The sequence below is a fragment of the Falco biarmicus genome, chromosome 11 (genome assembly GCF_023638135.1).
Source record: "Falco biarmicus isolate bFalBia1 chromosome 11, bFalBia1.pri, whole genome shotgun sequence".
Classification (NCBI taxonomy): domain Eukaryota; kingdom Metazoa; phylum Chordata; class Aves; order Falconiformes; family Falconidae; genus Falco; species Falco biarmicus.
Genome location: NC_079298.1, coordinates 36,900,952 through 36,923,936, shown reverse-complemented (window position 1 = coordinate 36,923,936; position 22,985 = coordinate 36,900,952). Strand labels below are relative to the sequence as shown.

General features: G+C 44.0%; 1 protein-coding gene across 2 annotated transcripts; it reads right to left on the bottom strand.

The window, feature by feature from the left end:
• Positions 1-7,404: 7,404 nt before the first annotated feature.
• On the bottom strand, positions 7,405-22,399 carry LHX9 (LIM homeobox 9). 2 transcript variants are annotated; one of them, XM_056356609.1, is made up of 5 exons: positions 21,845-22,399; positions 19,918-20,120; positions 18,715-19,070; positions 13,337-13,539; positions 7,405-12,121 (listed from the first exon to the last, which is right to left on the bottom strand). In XM_056356609.1, exons 1-5 carry the CDS (start codon positions 22,016-22,018, stop codon positions 11,864-11,866), a joined length of 1,194 nt encoding a protein of 397 aa, XP_056212584.1. In that variant the 5' UTR covers positions 22,019-22,399; the 3' UTR covers positions 7,405-11,863. The 2 variants fall into 2 exon arrangements, with proteins under 2 accessions (XP_056212584.1, XP_056212586.1); XM_056356611.1 differs by having other exon boundaries at positions 7,405-8,773; positions 21,845-22,377.
• Between the last annotated feature and the right edge of the window lie 586 nt (positions 22,400-22,985).

Sequence of the window (22,985 nt, the reverse complement as noted above, 5' to 3'; positions counted from 1 at the left end):
GGTAAAATAAGAAAAGTATTCCAAGATTCACAGTGCAGCAGAACATCTGAGGAAAGACGGTGCTGTTAGATAGGTGGTTAGAGCACATATGTTTTACCTGTGTACCAGCCTACCACCACTATGTACTGCAGAGTCTACATAGTGAGTATTCCAGATATGTACATAAGTCCATTAGAAAACAATAAGGCAATACTAGTGCACAGGGAACAAGCCATGTAATAGTCTAATAATAGTTTTATTTTTGTGTTACATTTGTCATCATACTGAGAAACTTTGGATTCCTGTCTCCCAGTACTGTATACTGGATTTCACTTATGCCACATTAATGATAACGCATGTACTGCAGCGATAGCACAGGGATACCTACATGCAGGGGAAGGTTCCTCAGGATCAGTGGGAGTGCTGCCACCACTCCTTGCTGTTAAGGGCAATACACAGACACCTGATTAATGCCTGTTGCACTCACTTTGACAGGCTGCTGATCTTGAGGGTTGCTGCAAATAGTGTTGATTAATTCCAATCATTTGCTCCATGTGTGTAATGGTAAACATCCACCTATGATCCTGTTTCCCTTTCAAGTAAGATGTAGTGCAAAATCAGGGCATGTGAATGAGGATCACAGAGACTCTGCAGTTTGGAGTCTATAGGTCTGCTTGTCTTGAAAGTTGTTCAAGTGTAATCATTGCCTAACTTGATTAAAGACAGGAGTGGCACTGGTATGTGTAAGGTCACGGTTGGCTGACATTCACCACAAAGGAATTTGCACACTGGACAGCACTATGTTCTAAGGAGCCGAACCTAAAGCTCTTCAGTTCACAACCATTGTTTGGATTTAAATGTGCAGCATGTAACACTTCCTTCTGGGGAAGACATAGCTATTCACCTGTTCAGTCTCCTATTGCTATTATTTAATATCAAAATGGAGAACAAAAGATCAAAGTTTACCTTGGATTAGGGTCAGACTAAGTCTGCAGAGTACTCAAACCACACATTCTGAATTTCACCTGTACAGGGCACAACGCAAACAGGACATTACAAAACAATAACATATATGCCCATACCCGTATTCTGCCTTCTGACATCAGTAACTGGTCAGTCATCCAAACAGTGTTACTCAGGAGGGAGAATAACAAGAGCTTTCTGGAGCGTCTGAAGAGAAACCTCTCTGAATAGGACAGCCGTTAGCACTATAGGTGAGGAACCACCCCAGGACATACCCCCCTATTAGCCAGAGGAAATGGCAGCCCCTGTTCTGACACATGTCAGCATCCGTGCTGAGCAGGGGAGCAGTGATGCAGATACCGGCACGTGTTCCCACCAATGCGTTTGCTCTCGCTGCATTTTACAGTCAGAGTCAATTAACAGTCACCACACAAGGGGATTTATGCTCTGGGCAAACTATTATCCTACTGAGGTGACCACGTGGAACTGCGTGCAGAGGGTGGAACTGGGGTTTTAAACACTGTTAGCATGGTTGTGAAGGCACTGTTGGACTCTGCTTCCCTTTCCTCTTCAGTCTTTGGGTTGCCTGCATGTTTTTACCTAAAGGGAAGGAGCATGAAACCACTTTCACTTGTGAGCAAGGAAATCAGGATCAAAAAAGCCTAGAAATATTGGCTTGAGTTTGAAACAACTTTTTTCCACAACTATCTAAGAGCTGCCCAGGCTGGTTTTTGCTTATCCTCCTCACAGCTCAGACACAAACTAAAAACCCCAGTGGTTTGTATTTATACATTGGCAGCAAAAAACAAAATCTGGGCATGTTTTATTGCTGCCTCTGTCTCTCATATAGCTACTTTTAAGTTGTGCTGAATATTAAGTATCATAATTTGGAAGCAAAGAAGAAATAACATCTGTTGTAACCTGAAATACCAAAAGTAGGTCTTTTTATTCCATGCCAATCAGCAAATTAATAACATATGTGCAGAATGTATTTCATATATGGCAGTGACATATTTGCAAAATATTAAAATTATCATTTCATCCTTTGACCATTTGGACTCTTGACCATTAATGCAACGGCTTCCATTTGTTCTAACGCTAATTTCGAAGCAAATACAAGCAACTAACAGCAAACAAGGTAAAAATCAGCAGCTATAGGGATAGTTCACTAGTGTTCTAATAACATACCTGAAAATCTTCAGAAGGAAACAGAGTTGGTATAAACTATGCACTAAACTGATTTTATTGGTTTATGCCTCCAGTTAAGTGTAGTACTGCAAATAATTCCATTTAAATACATTTCAGTGGTATCACACAGGATAAGAAAGTTAAAGACATGCATACACGTTTCCCCAACCAGGATCATAGTGTATGGATGCAAGCTGGAAGTAGGAAAAGGAGCTTAAATCAGTTTTTCTTATCAGGGTTCTGCTGCTCATTAGCATCATAGCACATTGCACGGGAGGGTGCCAGGCCAGCAGCCCTGCTGAATTCCTGCAGCAGACGTCACCAGGCAGGCTCAGCATACAGAAACATCCGGATTTTGCTTTTCACCTAACAGCTCCGAAGCCAGAACACTGTTTGCCCCAAGTGCTGGGGTAGAAGTTTCATCCCTTCCTCCACCCAAGGCTCCCAGGCCTACTACACCTTCCCCTCCCAAAAAGCGGCTTCAGGCTGCTGGAGGGCAGGATGGGCACGGGAGGGAAGGTGCCGGCGGGGCTGCCTCCCGCACAGCCCCCAGCCCCATGCCGAGGAGAGCACCACACAGGCTGACCAGCACCTTGAGGGCCAGGATCTTGTTCCAGCTTTTATTTTCTAAGCAACTTACTTAAACAGGTGTCCTTAGCACTGTCCTGGGAGGAAGGGCAGAGGAACCCCAGCTGCAAAACAGAACCATGAGGGGCGGGAAGGGGGGGGAGGGGCAGGGGGGAAGAAAAAAACCAAACCAAACCATGAAGTATTCCTTTCTTACCAAAAGCCCACCATCCTGAGTCCACAGGGATGGCACCAGGCCCTGCAGCAGCCCGGCTGGGGGCAGGCTGCAGTACAGCGCAGCTCAGGGGGGAGCAGGGCCTCAGGGTCGAGCTTCAATGGCGCCCTGGGCCACCGGCGGAGAGGGCCCAGGTGGGGCTGGTCAGGGTGCATTGGGGCCCTCTGCCCAGCAGGCCTGTGGCTGGTGCCACAGACCACAAAGGCCTGAGAATTAACAAAAGGAGTAAAAGCTCCGTGAGGGAAGCAGCCAGAAGTAAGGTATGTTCAGCCCTAGGGTTTATACCGGTGAGGGATCTCACAGACAGGCGCGCGCTGTGCCGGTAAGGCAGGCGGTGCCGTCCTGCACGGACTGGCTTTACACGGGCAAAAATGACACAAAGGAAACAAAACATTCAAAGGTACTGAAATAAAGTAGCAAAAGAAATTGGCTTGCTTGAAGTAAGGTTTTTGTAATGAAATATTATTTCATTTTATAGCAAAATGCTTCAGAGGCCGAAGAGAGGGGCCTTCAGAAAGTAGTTATTGGAGAGCATGTTTCCAAAAAATGGTTTTCCCTGTTACTTTTAGCTTCCAGAAACAAAGAAACAACAACAACAAAAAACCCTCTAGATATTTTTAGAACTGTTCTGAACTGAATCTTAGTTCTGTAAAATTGTTTTTTCACTCTTGGTATGCATTACTTCATTTTTCAGTTTTGCTAAAGACCAAAAAGTCTAATAGCCCATTAAAAGACTATTTTTCTGTGTCAGAAACAAATGAGGAAATCAAGGAAATTTAATCAAAAAGCTACAGTTTTAACCAGAATTCAACAGTCCATTCTGGAAATAGGTTGCCTTTAGACAGTTTTAATCTGTTGCCGTTATGATACAATGGGGCAAAAAGATCTCAGGATCTGGATGTTATTTATAAAAGATCTGAGAACTCCAAGTCATATAGTCTTTTAATGATACTGATTTAGTGGTAAATTGTGATTTGGAGAGCCTCTGAATTTAGGTCCATCCACAACACAAGCAGTGGTTTAAAATTAGTGTTTTGAACCACTGATTACTATATATTTAGTGTCATGTTAGTGCTCTGTTACAGTTTAAATAGCAGAAGAAATTGATTCCCTCAGGACAGTTCTACCATTGCTGTGTGTGGAAAGCACTCTGGGCAGATAAACTATTTCTAATAGTTTGTAATGAACAGCAGCAGCTCTAGCTTCTTAATTTGCTCCAGACAGATTCACAAAAAGTGTATTTGTCCAAGGGTTTGATTATTAAGAAAAGTTTTGAGACAATGGGATAGGAAATCACTTCAGCTAATGTATTTACAGCTGTCTAGGTAACTTCATATATAAGAAGCAAGGCACCTTCAAATAAAAAAAAAAAAGCAGAAAGAAAGCAGTAGCTTCTTTAAGACTGATTTTCAGAGCCTCAGTGCAGCAGCACTTTATATCAAATGTGCTAGCAGGCACATAAAAGGCACACAATCCTATTCATGTACTTTACAGTGTCCATTTAACTTTCTTTTCTGTAGCCCACTTTTTCTTATAAAGTCAAAAAATACTCTGCTGGCCAGCCAGAAAAGAAAATGAGAGGTATTGTCTAACACTTGTGGCCACAGCCTGAACAGTGATTATGCAAGTATCTTTGCAAATAAAAATATTCACCTCTAAGCTGCCAAGTTGGTTACTTTCTAAACCTATCTTACTGTCCCTACTGGCACTACGTGCATGATTCTTTGTTGTGATGGGATATGTATTTGTTTGGTAAAGTTAATTATCCTCTACAAATTAAACAGAAATCATGAGCCTGTATATGTTTATGACTTGTGATATAACAGTAATCAGTGCTCTCAGCTTTCCTGATGTTGTATTTTATTTTACTGATTTTAGGATATTGGGCAACATTTTCTTATTTTGCTAGATAATTATTGCTGAAAAATTCTTTTTACAGATCTTTATGTATTACGTCTCGCTTGTGGGATCAAGATGCATGTGGCAAAAGAAAGCTACTTGATCATTTACTCTCAGGTAAGTCCAAATTCCTCAAGGAAAATGGTGAAATATTATTCATAGGATGATAAATAGAAAACCACCACATCTCTCCCAGTCACTGCTTATATTTGCAGTCTGATAACCATTTCTTAGCTTGTTCCTTCCCTTGTTATTTATTTGCTATATGCAGCTGTCTCACAGATTCAAAACACTGCATCTGTTCAGACTCAGAAATCTGTATCGAAGTGTGTAACTGAAGTGCAAAAGGGAAGCATTTCTAACTTTTATTTTCTAGCAGTAAAATAATTATTGGCAGTATTTTTATCTTCTGTTAAAGTCCAATTTGAAAAGCGGGCAAACTGGAAAAGAACACTGATTATTTTCAAGCTAGACCAGACCTTCAGTCTAGCCCTCTGCTCCTAGCAGTAGCAAATACCAGAAATCTCAAAGGATGCTTGCTCGCAATCCCATTTCCAGAAACAGAAGCGCATTTGAGCCAGAAATTATTGCAGCTAAAAAGCTATCATTTCTAATATTAATCATATTAGTTAATATTAGAATTGAATGTATTTTATATCATTTGTTATTATAAAATCAATTTGTAGAAGGGAATACTCCTATAGTAACATGCAAGCCGTTAATTCAATGATCGTAGTAGATTTATTTTCCTAGATAATACAGGAAAAGCTGGCAAAATAATCTGTACACTTAGATGTTTCAAGCACTACAATTTTTTTGGTCCAAAGCTATGAAAAGAAAAAAACATACAAAAGTATAAATTCATAACATAAAAACTACTCTGGAAAAATGTTTTACTGTACAGGAGTATCAAAGCAAAAATTATGACAACTGCCTTTGCTAGAAAGTGTAAGCATGGAGAATTGCTTCCTATAGGTTTGAATGACTTAAATAAATATGAAAGTACTGGTTATCTGAAGGCAAGACAAGGATATGTATATAGGTATATGCCGAGATAAGTCTGTGTCAAGTGAGAAACGCAGAAGAATTGTTCAACATTGCAGAATAACTGAATAAAGTCTCCAACACTATAGTAGCTTCTGGAAATTCCAGTAGTATAATTTGTGTCTTGTGTTTGGGTGAAGGAGGAAGAAATATTTTTAAGTCAATTTAATGCATGTGCCAGGTGCTTGGATTAGCAGCTCTGAAGAATGAAGTCCAAAGCACAGAGTGACGTGGCTGTCCTATATATCCTGTCTCATTCTGAAGGTTATGATTTCTTTAGAGACAAGAGAGTAATTTAATCTCCATGTTCACTCAGCTCCTGGCTCAAAGCCCACAGAATCAGAGAGAGAATATTCACCAGTTTCAGTGGGCTGCAGTGTCAGCCTTCTGTTGCTTGACCTGGTCCTGCAAGCCGTTTCTCTGGTAATTCTGAGTAAGATGTTCTAGGACTGCACAATTTGACTTCTTTTTCAAGACCAAGAGTGCAAAGAAATGCTGCATCTAGATGTGGATATGTATCCACCAGGAAGACCCCCAACATATTTCTCACTTGCAACAATCCTGAAAACCTACATTTGTCTTGCATTCTCTCAAATCTTGTCTGAAATCCTTTCTTTCTTTCTTATATAATGCTGTCGTTTCAATATGTTTACTCTCTCAACGTAAGAGACAGCTCTTTATCTTTCAAAAAATTTGGATTGGCTAATGCAACTAGTCAGATCAATCAGAGCACTATGTGCAGGACTATCTCCAGACAAAGAATAGTGAGTGTTGTTGAGAAAAATCAAACCTCAATGTCTCTAACCAGACACAGAGAAATAAAATCCAGTTTTGCCTTTAATCAGTGATGATCTTGCCATTGACTTCAGTGGAGCTAGTATTCCACCAAAAGTATTTAATTAATATATTTTTCTAATTTAAATGAGGTGAAAAAAGCAGCCCATGGACAATAATGTATAATAGAAATATGCCTTTAAGTATTAAATCAGGGGGAGAAGGAATCCAACTTATTAAAGAATGCAGTGATTTACAAAAGAAAAAGCATAGTAAATAGTTTTTTTCTTGGCCATAAAAACCACCAAGTTCTTTACTGATTTGAATAATTAATGTTTGTAATATTTTCCTATGGACAACAGGGGGAAACCACATTATGGCTGTGACACAAATAATTGCTTTCCTACATTTACTTACTTTCTGCAGTAATAAACACGCATAAGGCTCAGTTTAAGAATTTCACAATAAGCTTAAATTTCTGATCAAGCTGATTTGAATTAAATCCACCATGCTAACCTTTTTCAATAGAACTTTACAACATACTATAAAACTGTTGTTTAAACAATGCTTCCCATAATTGCCACCAATAAATGATACCTTTTTATTGCCGTTAGAACACTCTTGGTTACCGGTTTCCAGAGATTGCTGCAGTAATCTGTGCATAACTTTGTGTTATGTTGTTAATAATTGTAGGGGGGGGTTTTTTAGAATTCAGAAACTGGAAAAGTTTAAGAAAACATGCAAAATGCTGAGGATACATGTAAGTGAAATATTTAATGTCCATCATTCATAAAAGTTACATTGTTTACATAGGGTTCATTAGTATATAATAAAAATGTCATCTTAATGAAAGATTTTCTGGCAAGTCTTTTATATGTTAATTTGTTTAACATACGCTTTGGCTATACAGCTAAATAGGAATAATATATTTTTAAAAAACTTTCTGCAAATAGTTGCTTAACAGTTACAAAACCTCATTATTAAGAATTGGTTATTGTTACACTTGCTTGTTGGCTTGTAAAAATCATCTGTGATTTGGACTGGGAATCTTAGGACCAACTTATTGTACCATACTTGCTCATTGCATAGTGACCATGTAAACAGCTCAGGGATCCACAAATTATATCCTTGTACTCTAAAAGTCATTGAGGATTTTACATACTGTACTGCTTATGTTTTCTTATATTGATGAATAATTTGGGGATTGTTTTATTGTTGATGCTGATGGGAAATTTTTTTAAAACATGTCATTTTTATACGAGAAGTTAAAAAATTAAAAAGTTAACACCAAAAGAAATAATTTTATGCTGTGCAACAGTATTGCTACCTCATTCTTTTTGATTTTAGATATATATAACATATTGGAACTGCACTGTACTGCTTCTTTTCAAAAATTTAAATTAGTTGGAACAATTAGCTATGTGTTTACATAAAGTTAACTATGTTTGCATCAAATAAAATGTTTATTAATGAAAGCTATTATACAAGAAACATCAAAGAGAATTTCATCATACAGAAATGTACACTATATGTGACAGATGGAAAAGTGCATGCAGATTTGTCTCATTTAAAAAAAACGAATTCAGAAACAATAGTACTAAAGTTACTGGGTTTTGATTCCTATGATCTCAAATGAGTGAAAAGTTCTCTTTGAATTTACAAAAATCCATTTAACAGATATGACTAGTACACATTAGCAAGCAAGTGGAATGAATGCACTCAGATTTTATTTTACAAGTACTTGTGCTTGACAAATGTGATTTTTTTTTAACGTAAAGTTTTCTTCGAATATGGGCTGGGTAGATTGCTGCCAGGTTGCTCTGGTTTTATACATAGTTTCTCTAAATTTGTTTTTAATACCACACAATTTGTTGAAGCTTTCAGTTCTGTTAATTAGACACCATAAAATAACATATGTTTTGTTAACATTCAGGAAATGACATCAAGTCTTTTATTTTTATTTTTTGGCTCAATAGATTTTTAAATGTATGATTATCATAACCTAATATTGTCTTTGTCTTCACTGCAGTGGATTTCCGATCAAACTTTTCCCCTTCTTTTAATACTTTAGGGAATTTTCAAACGTCGGGATGTTTGGCTGTAATGCCCCATGATTTGTTCTCCCTGAAAGAAATCATAGTGACAATTTATTAAACTACAGAGCAACCTGGCTTTTCGGGGTCTGCAATTCTATTTTGTGCTCAATATACCTAGCATTAAATCTTGATTCATTTCATCATATTATTTAGGTTATATTTGTCATGCAATTACTTTAGCTGCTAGTTTTCTGGCTTTTTTAGCAGTCTAATAGAGGGTTTCATTATCAAATCAGTGGGGCATTACTTTGCATGTTCAAAAAAGGAGGTTAAAAAGCTAAAATCTAAATTGCACCAGCAGTAGCATATACATTGAATATGAAGAAATTGAAAACCTAAGAAGGAACTATCATATTTCAAAATATTTAAAAGGCTCTGTTTCCGTGTTTAATACCAATTGTTCACAGGTACCATAAAAGCAAAGAGACGCACTGGTACATGTAGGATTTAAATTAAAAAAAAAAAAAAAAAAAAAACCAAAAAAAAATCCCACAAATAAATAAAAAAAACTGATGGGAAATAAAACTCCTTAGATTCAAAATGGTTTATTCACACAAATTTAATAGGATATATCACAATTGTTTGGTCCATAAATATTTAGGGGAAATAGTTTCTATACAATGCATTTATCAATAAACAAAGAAACATGGACAATTTTGCTAGACCACTTACTGTACTATAAACACGAAGCTCAATATATAAGATTATTGGATTTATCAACTATATCTGAAAGAGTGCACAACTGCTTTCTATGACATGTTTGTCCCCTCTAACAGGATACACCATAAAAAGAGTTTCAGAAATAAGAGGTAAAACAGTACAAAACTAGTGAGGTGTCAAAAGGGCTTAAAACAGTTAATTTAACAAACAACACATATATCCTGATTTTTCACAAACTTACTCCCAAGGTATATCATAAGGCACATAGTAGAACTGAGTTTTAATTAGTCTACTTAATAAAGTAGATCTCTAGTACCATATATTGTTCTGTCAAAGAACAAAATTTATAAGTATCAATATTTTTACCTGTAAAAGTGTATTAATAAAGATCTCAGCCTTACCAAGGTCGTTTGGTCTGGTTAGTGGTAAATGCCCATAAGGTAATAGAAATAGGAAAAGTCAAGATTTAATATCCATAGAAGATGATAACCATACTTGCTAAATATATAATGGCAAACACACCTTTCTTCTATTACAGTGTTAACATCTCTTCCATCATCTTTTTTTAAAAAATAAGCTACTTTTCTGTGCTAATTTTCTAAAAACCCTGAGCAAAAATTACAATAATGCACTTTAATGTGGGCAGTGAACTGTCAATATGTAACCACACATTTATACAGCCAGAAAGGACACCTTTAAAATATATTAAATAGCCATTTTGACCACCAAAAAAGAGATTTGATGGTGTATAAAAAGTGGGGTATATGTGCAAAGTTATTCTTAACAATCCACTAAAACAAGACATAGATCTTGACTGGTTTTTGTTCGGTTTTGTTTCTGAGACTCTCCACAATCTAATTGGTGTTCAACTACGATAAAAGGATACAGATGAACATTCACCACTGCCCAGACCATTCAGACTTTTAGCTTAAATAAAATTAAAAAAAAGAAAGATCCTACTGTAAACTAAGAAATGTATTCAGATCAGCATCCACAAGGCTTCTGAGTTTATCTGCTTTAAAATTATTTACTGCCAATTCCCATTTTTGTAAGAATTTTTGCTAACATTTTTTTTCTTTTATACAAAGTTTAAAGAGTTAAAGTCTATATTAGAGATATTAATGAACTAAAGATTTTAATTTCATGTGTTAAACAAAGTGTCTGATATAATCTCAGGAAACATCTAAAGTAAATGAAAAATAGTAATGTGTAAAACGTACTGAAATAATTTTCCTTAAACATCTTAATCAAGTATATTTTGCTTATTTCCATTTTCCCTGAAAAAAAGTATGATTTATCAAAACCTCATTTTAACACTATACATGCATACATCTTCTTGGAAATTATTTTTTGTGCTCACTAAAGTAGCTGGGCAACATCCTGTTTGCTTTAATGGTATGCCAACAAGGCCATGTAGCAAACCGCACCTATTTTTTTTAATTCCAAATCAGAGCTGCTTGACAGACAAAAATGAAAAACCCTCCCTGTGTGATATTTCAGATCAGCAGGACCCTTCATTTGTTATTCTGTTGGGTTTACTTTAATAATATTGTAATAAGTGTGAGGTAATTCTGGAGGGTCTTTTCCAGATCTTGCCTCCTTAATGTACAGGCACAAGTTTGGAGACCCACAGCCTGATCCTGCCATCCCTAACCACCAGCACTCTCGTCACGGGGTCTCTCTCTCCAAGCCCTCCATCCAGGCACGGCTTTCAGTGGTGGCTAAGGACATCCCAGCCGGGGACGAACTGGCAGAGGAGCATTTAGCTATCCCAGTGACACTCCCCGGGGCTCAGGGAGGATCAGGCTTGTGGCTAATGCATTAGGAAAAAGCACTGGCACTTCCAGTCTGACTATTTCAATTATTAGTTTAATTCAGTTTGTATTTATTTTCCAACATTTAAAAAAAAAGAAAATCAAAAACCCCACATACAAAACTTTTAGACGCATTATAAAAATAAAATGAAATTTGGGGTTCCTAAATGCTGTAAATAAACATAAAATCCTGAAGCAGCATTGTTTTGGATATAATTAAACTGATTTTTACCTGGTTATCAAGGAGGGAAAACAATCTGGTTGGGGTTTTTTTTGTGGTAGTAATATTTTTTTTCAAGATTCTGGAAATAAGTAACATACAATTTTAAGAGGCACTTACTAGAATGATTCATAACCTTCTCTTCAGTTTTTGAAGAATTTTTAAAAATTGAGTACAATTTAACAACAGCAAATGTTCATTTATTATAGCAACATATTACTTCAAACTCATTTGCCAAGTGGCTGCAGATGCTACACATCAAGCTGTTTATTTTCCCAAATATTTTGTGGGTTTGTTATTTAAAAAAAAAAAAGGCTTGAAAATAATAAAAAATTAATAATAATAATAATAATATTATAATAATAAAGAAGAAGAGTAAGAATTAAAAAAAAAAAAAAAAAAAAAAAAAAAAAAAACTGAACTGTTAGAAAAGGTTCGTTAAGGTAGTTTGTGAGGGGCTCCCGGATTCGTGGCTGTCCAAGTTAGAGGTCACTGATGTCACTACAGTGATAGTGGGATTGGTCAGGTCTGTTAAAGTGGTCGCAGTGCCGGGTGGAGTGAGTGCGCCGCTGTCTGCTGAGGGCGGTGCCGGAAGTGAGGTGCCATCAGCTTTATCGACACCCCCATTCTCCTGCCGCAAAAGGTTCCTTCTGAATTTGGCTCTTGCGTTTTGAAACCAAACCTGCAAACCAATCCCAATTGATTTCTTTACCGATGCTTGTTTCGCTTTGCTTATTTTTGTCTTTTGTTCTTGCTTTTATGTCATTTTTTGATGTTTGTTTTTGTGTGGCAAGTCACCTAAGTCACTCTATAGATTCATTTGCTGCTGGTGGAACCGGCTCTTTCACAGGTGGGACCCTGTGTACGAGGCCCAGTGCTACAGGTGCTCACCAGTACGTTGCAGCCTGGTGTGCAGACCTCATAGAGCAGCCTTAAGAAAAATCTGCTCGGTCACTCACCCAAAGAAAGCAACTTTCTTAATGGCCATGTGGTGTATTCTTAAGTTGTGTCGGTTTGGGGTCAAGACACGTGATAAAGATCGAGGGAAGGGGTGAATGAGCAGATTTTTGCCAAGGCTGAAAGTTTGCCTTCATCATTTTAAAAGACTGAAGAAGGCGCGGTAATTACACCATCCCTATCACACAGATTGTTGATATGGGTAACCTAGTCTTTCTGTTCTGTAAGGTTCACTGAAAATGTTTTAGGTGACATGTAACATAGACAAGGAATTGCTGCTAATAGATTCTCCTACCTCGATCACTGCCCTTCTTTGGCACTCTGCATATAATACACACCTCGCTTTACCTTCATGGAGCTAGCACACATCATATAGGGATTTTTTTAAAGGTAATTCACTAGGCTGTCCTTCACAGGGAAGTGACTTTTTACTGTGTGGGCCCATTAAGGTAACAGCTGTCTGACAGGCATTGGGAAAGGGAGCCGGCTGGTTTTGGAGGATCATGTTGGTGAAATCTTGCTTCCTACACATTGGGGGATCTGCTCACTGAGGGGCCACATTAACAACTTCAGGGGAGCCCAAAGGCTTCACCCAGTGTGTATAAAATCAGTAGATTGGCTACCTCTACCCTTAATAAGGTCACCACAGAGAGACTACAGGTCCCAGGATATCTACTGGGCTGGTAGACTCTGGAGTTGGTTTCCTCACGTTGAGGCTGTCACTAATTACAAATCACATTTTAGTATTTGGCTGCCTTGGAGTGGTAGGGCATACATTCGGCACTCCTGCCATGTAATACCTTACCCCTCTGCACACCCACTAGGGACACACCTAGCAGAAGTGTTTCTACATGCATTGCTACCATTACACGTAAGGGAAATGCTATTGACTGGCAGGGGTAGGGGAACATTCTGTCAAGCCTGTGATGTGGCTTCTTACCTGCAGAACTCTCTTGGTCAGGCCTGTTTTCTGGGCAAGCTGCTTGAGGTCCTTGGCATCTGGGTTGTGGTTGATAGCAAAGTAGGACTTCATGGTACGAAGCTGGTGGTGTTTGAAGGAGGTGCGCATGCGCTTTGTCTTCTGGGATGGGGGATAAGGCTGCTGGTCTCTGTCCAGGTGATCTGCCTCATTCTCATTACAACCTGGTCAATGAACAAAATGAAACAAGGTGTTAGTGGCTATGCATTGTGTAGGATAAACAAACCAAGGCAGAAATCTTGAGTCATGTACTGTTTGGAAGGAAGGAAACAAGTGAGAAAGGAAGGAAAAAGGGAAGGGCTAAGATGGTGCAAGGATAAGTATGATGTGGTTATTAAATAAGACAAAAAAAATCCAGAAGATTACCTTTTCCTATTCTTAAAACATGCTATGTCCCCTGGGCCTGTACCTACTAAGGGCAGACTTAGAAAGTTCTCTCTCCTTTGGCATTTATTTTCAAACAAGTATTTTCCCTGTGGTGATGGTTTTGCTTTGGGCGCTGAAAGAGTCATTTGAAATCTCATTCAGATTTTGAAATCTCACTCATTGAAACACTCTTAGCTTGAGAGAAGCATAAAGGTCAAACCAGCATTTTGAATGTTCCTGACTTTTTCCCTAAGTCACAAGCACCTATAAAAGGAGATGTACAGCAGGAAGGTTTGTTATGACAGTTCATCAAGAAAGCATGAAATCTAGTGGGTTTTTGCCAATAAAATAAATGCTTTTGGACTCTGCCTGGGAGTTTATATGAGCTGCTCAAAGACCTTCATCTGTAAACCATGTCTAGAAAGCAGTTGCATCAAGGCTTGATTCAGTCCCTCAAACTCAATCCAAATCAGCAGTAGCTCTTAGTTGGTAGTGATTTAGGACACTTCTGTGAGCAACCAGCTAGTGGCTCAAAACTTTGAGAGAATTTCCCTGCTTTCCCTGAATCAGGATTTTCAAAGTGTCTCTCAAAGATGAATTTGTTTCTGATTACACTTTTATGAGTGTGAACGTACACAAGACTTGCAGCTGTTCAGGAACCATGGCATCATTACTTTATATTGGGGAAAAAAATAACAGTATTGGCAAAAAAAAAGCAAGACAGGCATCTATATTTTTCTTTTCATCTTAAAAAAAAAGGGGGGTTACCAATTTATAGGATCTCATTTTATAGAGATAGGTCAGTCACACAAGAGAAAATGAATGATGTCATCATAGCAGGGAATATTAATTAAAGAACAGCTAATTAAAAATGTTTCAGAATGCCTGTAAACTAGACCAAGTTTCATTAGTTGCTCGTTTGCATTTTTTAACTGCTTTGCCATAGTTATTGGATTATTTACTAGGCCTAGTTGATCCCTACTTCTCAAAAAATAAAAAGGAAGGGGGAGGGAGAAGGTGAAAGAGGGGGAGCACACAATGCAGAGACTGATGCTGACAGTGCTAAAAACAGAGTCAAAGCAACTTGAAACCAGGAGAAAATAAAAAGCTTCTTGAAGGTTTTTTCTCTTTTGAATTGTAAGACAAGTCAACATGAACAGACGCCAGTAAGACAACACTTTGACAGATAATCAGGTGAATATTTAATTACAGCTAGATTCGCTTCTAGTCTTGGTAAGAAGTATCTGCACTTTCAAAGTAAGCTGACACTTCTGAAAATACCAGGGGTTGAAAATTGCCTTTAAAACAATTTCAGACCAGATTTGGATTGTATTTACTCCTTGTTTTCACAAGCAATCCCACTGCCTTCAGTCAAACTACGTGGGCCGTAACTTATGAGCTGACATAAATCAGAGTACCAGACTTCAGTCCTCAGGTTTTACTTCAGAGAGTTGCAAGCTGTTTGTTTGTGTAGTTTTCTTTGGGTCACTCAGGTTTACAGCAGCAAAGCAAACTTCCTTGGGCTCCCTCTGTCCTGCTTACTGCCTTTGTTTCTGTGATCTACTTTTCTGTCTGTGATCTACTTTATTTTGGCTTTTATTTTCAAGAGAAAACAGGAAGAGGGCTCCAAGCATCCTCAGACAATCCTAGTTTATACAGTGATTAGCTCATTCTCTGTTTTACATGAGTGAAACAGCATTATGTGGTTTGGCCACCTCACAGAGCAGAGTTTTACACTATCGCCTGGAGAACTAAGGGGAAGCAAAAAATCAGGCAAGACATTATTGCTCATTTCTTTGCAGTGGGACTGGGGGGTTGTTTAATTTTGCTTTGGAAAGAGCTAGAACAGTTTGCTTTTTATTGCCAAGAATTCTTCAGCTGTACTCTTCGTAGTTTTTCACACACACACACATACACACGGAGACATATATAATGAAATAAGTAAACAGCTCTTTGAGTAACAGCTGCGTAAAATATTTTCCTATCTTCTTCACCATCTCATTTCTATATCCTGTGGGCTGTAAGTCAACACAGTTTCCCTCAAATTACATATTAATTCTATGATATAAGAGGTAATATAGAGAAAGCCTTGAATGTTTTAAGTACTTTTGAATAGTTTCTTCCATTTTTCACATTAATTCCAGACAGCTCACAAGTATGAATGGCTTTTACCTCATAACGTTTTGAGTTATTTATCGTTGTGTTTCCACTTTACAACCGAGGAGCCGAGAAACAGAAATTAAACTACTAAACAAAACAGAGACTAAAAAGCCTGTTGTAGACCCGGCAGCAGAATCTGATTTTCCATTCTGGCCCTGTGCTCAGCCCCCCGCAGCAGAACGCGCGCACCAGTCCGAGCCAGGTACTGCCGGGTCGCTTGCACACACAAGTGTTTACGCTCAGCGTGGTGAAGTTATTAGCTTAATCAGAGTTTCGGGTTTAAGGGTTGGGCCCGTTTCCTAGCGTGGCTTGCCATATGGGTGCGGGCACCCTGGGGCGCGGCTCCCACCGGACAGCGGGCGCAAGAGCTGGGCCGAGCCGCGGCGGGCTGGGAGGCGGAGCGCTGCCGGCCCTCGGCTCCGCTCCAGCGCGGGCAGGTGGTGCGCGGCCAGGGGCGCCTGTGCCCCACTGGACCCTCCCCGGGCCGGGGAGCCCGGAGCGGGATCGGCCCCGCGGGGGCTGCGGGAGCCCGGCCAGCCCAGCCCGCCCTGCGGGGCACCGGGCCGGAGGAGCCCGCGGAAGGGCTGCGGGGCCCCCCTGCGGGTCCCACCCGCCTCCCTTCTCCCTCGGACGGCGGCAGCTATGTATCCGACCTTTCATTTTCCGTGGACCGGTTGCCCTTTGTAAACGATTACGTGCAAGAGCAGTTACTGGATCACAGGGCACAGAATGAAAACTGCGTGCAGGAAAGCTGCTGCCAGATATTTAAAGATATTTTTTTTCTTTCGAGAAGCGTTTTCATCCACTGCAACTCATTTCGTAATTGCTAGATACTCGCTTTCCTCCCCCTGGGTCTGGAGCGCAGTGGGTTGGAGTCGTTTGCACCGGATGCACGGTTTGGCTGCAAACTGTATTTTCTCGGGACCATGTGTCAACCCTGGACATTGCTAGATAATATTTTAAAAGAAAAAAAAAAAAATCACAGCCCAAACATATCAGATTTCTCAGCCACCTAGCCCCAGCCCAAAGCATCAGCTTGAGCGTTTGTTGCTTTGGGCTTTTTTTCTCTCCGTTGCCCGGAGAATTGTGAGATCTCAATGCAGTGATCTGGATTTTCTTAATGGGTAGTGCTTTTTAATCTCATTTGGAATCAGTGGTATTTCCTTTCTGCCCCGTTGTTGTAAAGAAGGAGAGTTTTAAGACTAGCAGACAAAAACTACGATGGCGTTCGCAAACAACGTCTCTCTGGAGTCCTGACCTGGAGTTTAAGAGGTGTTCTATCATATCCACAACTTTTTTTTTTTTTTTTCCTTGATTTCTGGTCCTAATTCTAACGATAAATTGTCCCTAGAGCTATTTCCGTTTAGGGGCCTGGGGAACGTGGTGATGGTGTGCGATCAGAGACAGCGCAGACCGAAGAGAGGGCGTAGGGGGACCCGCCGCCCGAGTCCTGGCTGCGCTACAGGTTCACTTTTCTTTAGCCGCTTTCAGCATTGATTGGAAACCGCTCCGTAGCCAGGGATTCCAATGTCATCTTCAATTAACAAGGAACAATTAGCGCAGTGATTACCCTGGCTCCAAGGTCTACGCATCAGAGGAGATGAAATAGCCTTGCACAGCTACCCAGTTCCCAGCTGAAGCCCGTTTCAGACGCAGCCCTAGAGGAGGTGCCGGGGGAGGGATGGGGGGCGGCGGGGGGCGGTGGAGGATTGCTTGTGGATCGCTTGTGGATCTCGATGGCGGCGGGCTGAACTTGGGTGGAGGGGAGAGAACTCGGGGCCGAAAGCCGTGCACTTTTACCGACCCGCGTTTGTTGGAAGGGGCGGCCCCGAGCCCTCTCCCGGCTCCCTGGCGCAGCCAGCGGTCGGCAGCTACGCGCGGTCCACGCCGGAAGCCCCCTGCCCCGGCCGGAACGGCTCTCCATGGGGAAGCCCTTTGCACCGCTCCTGCTTCCCGGACGCTTCTTTCCTCCTTACCGTCCGTGGGGAGCTTCACTTGCACTGAAATAGTTTTTGGAGTGGGTAGCTCGTTAATTCGGATTTACCCTTACTGTTTTCCTCTTCCGTCTACTGAAACGCCGCTTAAACTGCTCGACCATACCCGAAACTTTTACCTCTGGCCCCTAACACGGTGTGTTCAGACACGGTTTGGGCACTTAAGTGACTGGAGTTCGGGAAGGTAATTAAAACAGGGCAACACTTGTTTCTTTCCTACCGTTGAGATAGCAGAAGCCGTTCTCCTTAACTGCATTTGTTAGGGCTTAGTTACAGGGAACAAAATTTATTCGTTGGCCTGATGTACAGTTTGATCGTTTATGTGCCAGTAAACAGAATTATTTAGCCTGAAGAACTAATTACTGTAAACTGAATGTCTAAATCGAGTTATGTCCATACTGCGTTGGCATTGTAGGAGCTATATACCCTAACCTTTATTCTATTTCTTTTTTTCCTCGATCTGCCCGGTTCCTTCTAATTTGAGGTCTCACTGGTGAAGTGCTTTTTGCTACTAAAATACAAATAATGATAACGGTATCTCGGAGGTTCCTATTGAGAAAGAGTGCTGTGGTTTTAGGGCTGGGATTTTTTTTTCTTTTTTTTTTTCTTTACCCTGGGAAGTGGCTAAGTTTGGGTGTTTGACATTGATAGGCAAAGACAACCTTTGAGGAGGGCTGCTGTTAGCTTTCCTGCAAACGCTCCAGCCCTCAGAGGGCTGTTTGTTTGATTTTCCAGTGGTTAAGCAGGATGCCTAGCCAAGGGAGCCCGAGAACGCGTTTGCTGGAGGCGCGGGAGCGAGGGTCAGCGTGCGGTGCCCACCTGAGTTGTAGCTGACGATGTCCACTCCCAGGGCAGGGCTCTTTCGTTTCCTGGGCCTCCCCTTCTGCACTGTGCCAGTGCCGTTGAAGTAAGGCAGGGCCAGCCCTCCGCTCTTGGCAGCCAGCTCGGTGTAGCTCAGCTGAGGGGGATATTCTCCTTGCAAAAGGGACTCGAAGTGGGCCCTGCAGTAAACCAGGTTGTCCTTCATGCCAAAGTGATCGCCTGTGGTCAGAGTCTTGTTGCAGGTGGTGCAGGTGAAGCAGCTCAGGTGATAAACCGACTCCCTGGCTCTCATGACCATTTCAGAGGCTGAGATCCCAAGGTGGCAGCGGGCACATCTCTGCACGGAGAACCTTCTGAAGGAAACAGAAAAGTGGGCATCACCTAGCAAGGCAAAGGCAGCCTTGTCCCGGTGCCGCCCGCCTCCTCTCCCGGTCAGGGGCTGTCGGCGGGGCGCCGGTCCCCGCCAGGGTCGTGCCCTCCCCGGCCCCAGCACGGCCCCTGCTGCCGGCCGCGGCCCCCGGCCCGCGCCGGGACTGGCTCCGGGCCCACCACCGGCGAGCCGGCGCCGGGGTCCCGGGGCAAAGGCCGCGCACTTTCCGCCGCGCTGACCTGTCCGCTCCGCACCCTGCGCAGCGCCCTCCCGCCGCCCGGGCGCACGGAGAGCGGCGCGGCGGGGCACGCCGGTCCCCGCTCCCCGGCCCTCCGGCAAAGGCAAGCGGGGCCGCCCGCAGCTGAGCCCCGGGAAGCTGTAACGCACAGGCAGCGGGTGCCCGGTGCGGGCCCCCCGCGGGACAGCGTCGACGCTGGGCAGGGGGCGGCGGGCTCCTGCGGGCGAGGGCTCCGCCGCCCCCCCCGGGCCCGCTGCCCGGCCCGCGGGGAAGCAGCAGGCTGAGGGCGGGGGGAGCTTTCGCTGGGTCTTACGCTGGTATTTACGGAGGGAAAGCGCGGAGCGGCGGGAGACCCGAGGTCTTCTCCTTCGCCTGTTTGTGCACCGCCACGCATTCCCCGTCGGCGGGTCCCCTGCTGCTCCTATCAGTTTGCAAACGTGTGAGAGTTTTGGAGGGGACACGTTTCCAGGATTAAGGACTTGCTGACTGCGGCAAGCTACCTTTGAAAGCCCACGTGAAGAAAAGAGCGTTTCGGTTCGTAATGCCTTTTGAGGGGATGCGCTTTTGAACCCGTGGGGACTGGTTGCTGTACCTGTAGTAATCCTCCTTGCAGTAAATACTGCCGTCCTTGGCAAAGCAGGTGAGTTCTGACTCCAAAGCCAGTTTACATTCACAGCACTTAAGACACCTGAGGTGCCATTGTTTGTCAACAGCCAGCAGGTAATATCTGTCTGAGATCTTCCCTCCACAACCAGCACACAAAGCAGGCTTCTCGGGGCTCATTGGGGGCATGTTCTGCAAAACAACCACACCACAAGGGGATGAGACAGGGACAGACAGGCAGGGCGGGGGACGGGGTCCTGGCAGGGCCCGGGGCTCGTACACAGGGACTGCTCCCCGGGACCCCTCTGCTCCCCGCGGGAAGCGTGAGGGGCAACCGGGACCATCCCCCCTAGGAAAGCGTTTGCCGGGGTTCAGCTTTCCCGTTTGTCCCGTTAACGGGCTCCCAGCGATCTAACGTCACTTCGGTGGGCGCAGCAGCCGCTCAGGCCTCGGCGAGCCAAGCAGAGCTGCTCTCCCCTGCGGGACCGTGGGCGAAGCCTCCAGCTCCCCCTTACATTGGGCGTTTGAATCCTGGGCGCCCCGCAGGAGCGGCATTTTAAAGTAGGCAAATAGCGTTTTGCTGCAACAAAAGTTTATGGCAGAGGGTGCAGGCTTGCGCCGATTTCCCGGTAAATTTTCACCCGTGCTTAGCCCAGCCAAAACCTCGTCTCTAACGAAAGCCAGGCCGTGTAAAACAGAAGAGAAAGGAGACAGGTGGATGGTGTAAAGACCGGTGAGCACGGACGCTTACCACCCGGCCAGGGCAGTGGACAGAAAGGTGGCACACGCTGCTTTCAGCTAAAACTAGCATCTTTTAAGCAGTAAACTTCTGCAAGTTCCCGTTAATCTCCTCCCCACGAGGAGTGTCGCTCGGGACAAAGGGAGTCGGAGGGACAGCGGAGACAAAAGCTCTGCCCTGAAACTCGGGGCAGCGTTTGCTGATAAAGTAACGGGGGAAAAAAAGCCTCTCGAACAGTTCGTTCTAAAGTCGCAATTGTTTTAAAGTGGCAACTCCGTAATCATTTTCCAATCTGAAGTTGTGCTCCTAGCCCCTCTTTCCCCCCCCCCCCCCCCCCGCCCAACAATTGAAAAGGCGAGTTGAATTTACATTGCAAATACTCATATAACAAAGCGGGAGTTTATTTAAGAGAAGGGAGGAAGGACTCCGTGGATCTCAAAGCCTGAGAGCAGTTTCCAGGCCGTTACTTTATGTGCAGAGCCTTGTGCGCGACCGGCGGAAGCCCTACAAGTCAGAGAAAGGAGCTGTGGCTCTGCAGGACGCCCAGCGTGGCACTCGGCTCCTCGCCACCCGGCAGCACGTTTCTGCAGACCCTGGGCCTTTGGCTAAGGGAAGCGGAGATGCTACTGCTCAGCAAAGGAGCCGGCGGGCAGAACGTTCGGAGGGAGCGGTGCCGCGTTGTATCGATCCCGCACCTCAGACCAAAAAGGGTTACGAAAAGTAAGCGGTGGCGGTTTGCGGTTTAATTGAGGAGCTGCCAGGGGTGCAAGGAAAGCAGAGCGCACCCCGGGAGCTCCGGCTGCAGCCCCGCACGGCCGGGGCAGAGCGGCCGCAGCCGGCCGAGCAGGGGCATCAGTGCTCCGCTAGAAGGGCTGAAAAGCAGCCCCTGTTCGCATCGAAAATATTTTACCCCCGTTACTCCAGAGAGCACACGCAACGACATTGATTAGACAACTACAGAACTGAGCCTGGCCAGCAGAGCAGCCAGCACTACGGGTGGGATTACAGGGAGCCTCGGAGGGGTTTCTACAAGCAAGGGGAGGCAGGGAAGGGGCAGGGGAGGCAGGGAAGGGGCAGGGGAGGCAGCGTCTTTCTCTTCCCCAAGGCCAGGGTCTGTCCCGCAGCGGGTCCGTGCTTGCAGGGATTCCCTCTCAAAGAGTGCCAGCTCCTTTCTTACCGTTTCTCGGCCGTTCATCTGTCCCCCTTTGGCCAGGCGGGACTCGGTCTTGGATCGCCTCTCCATCTCCTCCATGATTCCTTGGATATGGCCTCCGGAGATCCCGTGGAAAAGCATGGCTGGGGGACGGAAAGGACAAGTATTTTCTTCTGCTCTGCACCCCACTATTTCCATATACAGACCCCAGAGTCTTTAGATCATCCAAAATGTTTACACCGAGGCGCACAGCGCAGGGAGGGAGGTTGCAATAGGAGCTTCTCTTTGCACAAGCACCGAGGGCTTCCTGAAGATGTGCAGAAAACAAACAAGGGGGAGAAAATGTAATAATAATTAATTTTAAAAATAAAATAATAAAATCGAGCTAAAGGATCTGTTACTGTTCTGGAGAGCTGGGGCTCCTGACTGGAGAGGCTTGGACCTGGGGCAGTAGAATTGGTCGGGAAAGGATATAGTTTTGAATACAAAGAAAGCAAAAAGAAGTGCTATTTTCAGCAGTCCCTGGTTGCTTTAAAGTTCCCAGTGCCTGTAGGTTGGATTTGGGACTGCTGCTTTCCGGAGCTCTGTCCAATTTGTTAAGAGACTAAAGCCAGCCCATTTTTGATAATTTAGTAGGAGGAGTTCTCTCCCTTGAGCTGCCACTGATTTTTATTCAGACAACAAAGACCTGTCATACTCCTCTCAACCCCTAGTGATGGGCAAGCAGTGACAAACATTACGGTCGGGGCGGTGGGTGGGGTGGGCTTTATTACCTCCCCCAAACACAGAGTCCCGGGAGTTGGTGGCGACGGCGCCCGGCGCGGGGCAGGGTGGCCCGGGGGCCCCGCTCCCCCCGGGGCCGCGCCGCGCCGGGGAAGCTCCGTCCCGCGGCCCCTGGGGCTGGCACCGCTGTCCCCGGCTCCGCCGCGGGAAGGGGAGCGGGAAGCGGGAAGCAGGGCGCCGTGGCGGGGCAGCTGGGCGGGCGGAGCGGCCAGACCGCTCCCCGCGCCCCGGGCCCGGGCGGCAGCACAGGGGGCGGTCAGGCGGGGCGGCGGAGGGGTGCCCGGCGGCAGGAGGGCACGGCTTCTCCCCGCGTCCCGGCCGGGCCGAGCGCTCACCGGGCCCGACCTGCCCTGCCGCCGCCGGGGAGTGCCGACCCGGCGGG

What these genes read in the sequence shown, in the direction of transcription:
- LHX9 (XM_056356609.1), bottom strand. Translation starts at nt 22,018, where the DNA reads ATGGAAATAGTGGGGTGCAGAGCAGAAGAAAATACTTGTCCTTTCCGT. An exon ending in AGATGAACGGCCGAGAAACG is followed by an intron (nt 20,121 to 21,844) that starts GTAAGAAAGGAG and finishes GTTGTTTTGCAG; the next exon opens with AACATGCCCCCAATGAGCCC. An exon ending in TGCAAGGAGGATTACTACAG is followed by an intron (nt 19,071 to 19,917) that starts GTACAGCAACCA and finishes TGTTTCCTTCAG; the next exon opens with AAGGTTCTCCGTGCAGAGAT.